This window comes from Cricetulus griseus, chromosome 9 (genome assembly GCF_003668045.3).
Source record: "Cricetulus griseus strain 17A/GY chromosome 9, alternate assembly CriGri-PICRH-1.0, whole genome shotgun sequence".
Taxonomy (NCBI): domain Eukaryota; kingdom Metazoa; phylum Chordata; class Mammalia; order Rodentia; family Cricetidae; genus Cricetulus; species Cricetulus griseus.
In genome coordinates, this window is record NC_048602.1 from 18,678,184 (window position 1) to 18,683,272 (window position 5,089).

At 38.0% G+C, this 5,089-nt stretch overlaps 1 protein-coding gene across 1 annotated transcript; it reads left to right on the forward strand.

Annotated features, from left to right (window-relative positions):
• Nucleotides 1-1,002: 1,002 nt before the first annotated feature.
• On the forward strand, nucleotides 1,003-1,899 carry LOC100754373 (vomeronasal type-1 receptor 4-like). Its single transcript, XM_027398661.1, has one exon. The coding sequence runs from the start codon at nucleotides 1,003-1,005 to the stop codon at nucleotides 1,897-1,899; it is 897 nt and encodes a 298-aa protein (XP_027254462.1).
• The last annotated feature ends 3,190 nt before the right edge of the window (nucleotides 1,900-5,089 follow it).

Below are 5,089 nucleotides of genomic sequence, written 5' to 3' on the forward strand. Positions count from 1 at the left end.
CAGGTCATGAATCAGGGATAGATTCTGTTCTGCCTGCCCACAAGCAGATCTTTCTAGAAAAATATCATCCACAAACAGAGGGTCTGGTACAACCACATGCAGGACCCCCAGATATTGGTCTAAAACCCATGAGTTCCCATTCAAACAGGTGAAGGAAACTGAACTCTATTTATCTGTGTGAAAAAGGACACGTGTTTATGTCTGGGTCTGTTACAATAAAAGTTGGTACATAGCTCTTCACATGATTTCTATTCCGACAGTAAAACTTTATGGTTATTGTGTTTTCACTATATAATAAGAATTCTATTATGGAATAACAGAAACCTGCTCATTGTTGTGGGGATACATATTCATTATTATGTTTAAATTTCAGAAGAGAAATTCATGGGTTTCTTTCATGCTAAAAGGGTTGCAAAAAGTTGCTTTCTCTTCCAGATGACCTAAACTTAGAAGTTCATTTTAAAATCTATAACCCAGCATCCTTTCCATTTGTACTTACCTCTTACTGTTTCTGCAACAACAACTTGGACTTGCTCTTAAAACAAACATTTCAAAGCAATGCTCCACAGTACTTACAAGAAAATATACCTTTGAAGACTTCAGCATTCTTGTTGTCACAATATATTTTGTGGAGGGTTAGGATTACTGTTTGAGGGGGGTTGTGGCAGGGTTTCTCTGTGGCTTTGGAGGCTGTCCTGCAACAAGTTCTTGTAGACCAGGCTGGTCTCGAACTGACAGATATCCGCCCACCTCTGCCTGCCCAGTACTGGGATTAAAGGTGTATGTCAACCACCACCTGGTTGACAGAATATTTTTTAACAAATATTGTAGATGAAATAATGTTGTGAATTGAAGTCCTTTTTGTTGCTCACAATATCTTTTCAGTATTGAGAACATGTGATTTTCCTCACACCAATATTCAGACGTCATGATTTCAAGTCAATGTTTTGCTTATAGCAGTGATTTTTGAAACTGTTTAAGGTAAAAGCTTTAAATGACATTATGGACCTCAAGGATTTTACAATAGGAATTGTGTTACTGCTTCAGAGCACAGTTGGAATTGTGGGAAATGTCTCTCTTCTTTACTGCTACCTAATCCATTACTACACTGAACAGACATTAAAGAACACAGATTTGATTCTTGCACACATGTTCACAGCAAACATCTTGATCATTCTTTCTAAAGGATTGCTCCATTCAACTAGAGCTTTTGGGATGAAAGGTTCCATCAATCATTTTGGCTGCGAATTTCTTTTGTATATTCAAAGACTAGGCAGAAGCATGTCCATTGTCACTGCGTGCCTCTTGAGTGTTTTCCAGGCTATCACAATCAGCCCTGGGAACAGTTTTTGTTTGCGCCTTAAAGTCAAAGCTCCAAAACATATTGTTCTATTCACCTCCCTCTCATGGATAATTTACATGTCAGGAAATATGATTTTTCCTGTTTATAAGTATGCTAAGGGGAACAGCAATAGACTGATACATGAGAATGATATGAAATATTGCTCAACTGTAGGTCATGATGATGTTACAAGCTCATTATATACAGTGGTTTTTGTTCTGCCTGAAATTTTGCTTTCTGTCATCATTGTTTGGTCTAGTTGCTCCATGGTTATCACTTTGTATAGGCACAACCAACGGGTTCAATATATCCACAGCTCCAGTGTTTCCTTCAGAACATCTCCAGAGAACAGAGCCACCTACCGCATACTAGCCTTTGTGTTAACCTTTATAGGTTTTCATTCCCTCTCTTCCATCTTACAAGGTTGCAATGCTCTCACACAAAACCCTCATTGGTTGCTATTGAACATTACTGCAATCATTTCAATATCTTTTCCTACTTTGGGACCCTACTTCATGAGCCATGACTCCACATTTCAAAGGTTGTGCTTTCCCTGAGTAAGGAAACTCAAAATCCCATAGTGCTATCATAGCTATCATGATTGTATGGTCTCTTTCCCTTAGTTCCTAAATATAAGTTTTTCTTTTTATATAAAACATAAACATAAAACTAATGTTATTGTCATTTGTCTATCTAAGGGAAGCTGTACTTTGTGTTTGTGTTTTATGTTTTTGAAACTACTACCTATAATGTCATAGCAGAGGTGAATGAAAATGATTTTTCTTTTGTGAGAAAATAGTGCTGGTTTCCCAAATTGTATATCCACTTTCTTTCAGTAAATTGAATAACTTGGACCTAAATAAATTAATGTATGTTCTGGACATTGTGTTTCCAAGTAACATAGTCAATGGAGATCTTTTCCATAAGGAAATACAATAAATATTGTGCATCTTTTGTGTGATAAGTTTTAAAGGTATGTATCATATATATTTTTTTATTTTCACACAATTTCTTTACTATCCTTTGATGAAAGTCATGATGTCACCCCTGGAAAGGAAGCACAAATATTTTGTGAATGGTGCTACTTCCAGTAAGCTGTTCAAAGCAGAAACAGGCACACACTGCTAATCACTGAACAATATCCCTGGAATCCAATTGTGGAGAGGGAGAAGGGAAGAACAAAGAAGCCAAGATGGTGCTGCAGAAACCCTCAGAAATAGTTGACATGGCCTAGTGAGAGCATGGAGACCCTAGTCATAAAGCTGTGGAAACAGCATTGGACCAAACCAAGCCCTCTGAATGTGGGTGCCAGCCAGGAGGCCAAGACACCCTATGGGACCTCTAACGGTGAAATCAGTGTTTATTCCTAGAGCACAAATGGACTTTGTGAGCCCATTCCCTATGGAGGGATACTATTGCAGCCCAAATACAGCAAGGAGGCCCTAGGCCCTTCCACACATGATATAACAGACTTTGAAGGTCCCTGGTGGAGGGCCTTACTATCCCTGGGGAGGAATTTGGGAATGGGTTGGGGGGTTTGTTGAGGAACATGGGAGGATGGGAGGGTGAGGAAATGGGGTGATAGATATGTAAATATGAGTAGTAATTAAAGAATGTAAATAAAAAATCTAAAAAGATATAAAAATATTTCAAAGAACTTAAGAAAGTGGGAAACATATTATTAAATGATGACATTAAAAACCTATAAAACCATATAAGGAAAACATAATGGACAGGAAAGATCAGACATCTCACTTGTGCCAGGACATGAATGGTTAGATCTTTTTAATTTTTTTAGTTAAAAGTCCTAGTTACAATGGAATTAACAAACTAATCATAGAATGTGTTAAGTAAAGCTCATGGGGAGCTGGGCAGATTCCATGACACGCCAGCGTGACCAATGTGGAGGGACAAACATGCCAGGCAGACAGAACATAAGTGAGCAGTTTTGTTAGAAAGGGGAGGGAGGGGGAGGAAAGAGAAAAGAGACACAGAGACAGAGAGAAGACAGAATGTAGGAGCCCATAAGTGACTTGTTTTCCAGAAAAGAAACTGAAATGGGTCAATGTTAATGATTCTAGGAAAATGATTAAAGAGAAATGTATTGCAGTAGCTCATGCTTGAATGCATTAGAACTTGTATAAACAAAAACATCTTGAGTTATTTGATGCCATGTGTTTAAGAGACAACTGGTGCTCATACTCTTTAATTTTCACAGGCTTCAAACCTCTGTCCTGCACCTCAGAACCTGGCTGTATTTGAACTTGGGCAAATGTCTTTATGATAATTCTAAACAAATTCATTAGAACACTGGTTCAATGTTAATTTCTGAAGAGGGAATAGATATTCTTCTGTAGGTAAATAAAATAAAGCTTATATTTCTGTTAAATCAATATGTGTTAATTTTGCTATTTGTTGTCTTTAGAAGTTAGGATTTTTTGGAGATCCTCAAAAGAAGAGTACTTTCAATTGCATGTACACAACACCAGGAATGAAGGTAGTGATTAAAGTAATAGTCCACAGGCTGGTGAAACCCACAGAAACAGCTGACCTGAACAAGGGGAATCTTTTGGTCCCCAGACTGATAGCTGGGAAACCAGCATGGGACTGATCCAAACCCCATGAATGTGGGTGTCAGTGAGTAGACCTTAGAAAACTATGGGCCCTCTTGCAGTACATCAGTACTTATCCCTAGCATAGGAATCAACTTTGGGTGCCCATTCCACATAGAGGGATACTCCCTGAGCCCAGACACAGGGGGTGGACATAGGCCCTATCCCAAAGTATATGACAGACTCAGAAGACTCGCTATGGAAGGGCTCACTCTCCCTGGGGAGCAGAAAGAGTATGTGATAGTTAGAGATTTAGTTGGGGGGGGCGGGGGAGGAGGGTGGGGATGGGAACTGACACTTAATCATTCTTCTTTCTAATTCAAATTAAAAATGGGAAAAAATATAAATGTGAAAAAATAGTCAACATTAGAGTATTTGTGTTTCCTGGATTTACCTATATAGTAAACACCTTTGTTTTTCTTGAAAGTATTTTATGCTTCCAACCAAAAGTATGCTTATGACTTGAGAAATAATCTCAAAGTTTCACTGCCTTGTTTAATGATAAGTCTTTCCGACAATCTGCCTAAGCCCCACAGTCATGTTCAGGTCCCAAGTAACACAGAGAGACTTACATTAGGTCCAATGCTGCTGGCCAATGACTAGAATTTATCTATCTCTGTCTTAAGTATCAACCATAATTATTAATCCATATATTATATAAACTTATCTAGGATGCTGGTGGCATGCTACCGGTCCTCATGGGCTCACATGGTGACTCTCTTCCTTTCCTACATTTCCCAGAATCCTCCTTCTTTCCTACTCCTTCCTATCTTGCAACCCAATTGGCCAACAGTGCTTTATTTATCAACCAATAAGACAAACATACACACAAGAACGTTCCCCATCATCTCTTTTCTGTCCAAATAAAAATAAGGGTTTTAACTTTAACATAGTAAAATACGTAACAGTTATTAAGTAAAAACTATTGCTACAATATTTAGTCCATTAACACTTAGCAAGATTCTATCATCTATCTTATCTTTGTGAGTCTAAAGTACTATATGTAGCTTATCTTTTATAATAACTAAAGAAAACTATAACCATAACTATCTGTCTTCAATCCGACAAAGACCACAGAAGGATAATACATAAACTCTAGATCTGACTGAGATATCTCACTACCTGGACAGTCACC

Excerpts from the sequence above, each read along its gene's own strand:
- LOC100754373 (XM_027398661.1), top strand. The coding sequence starts at position 1,003 with ATGGACCTCAAGGATTTTACAATAGGAATTGTGTTACTGCTTCAGAGC.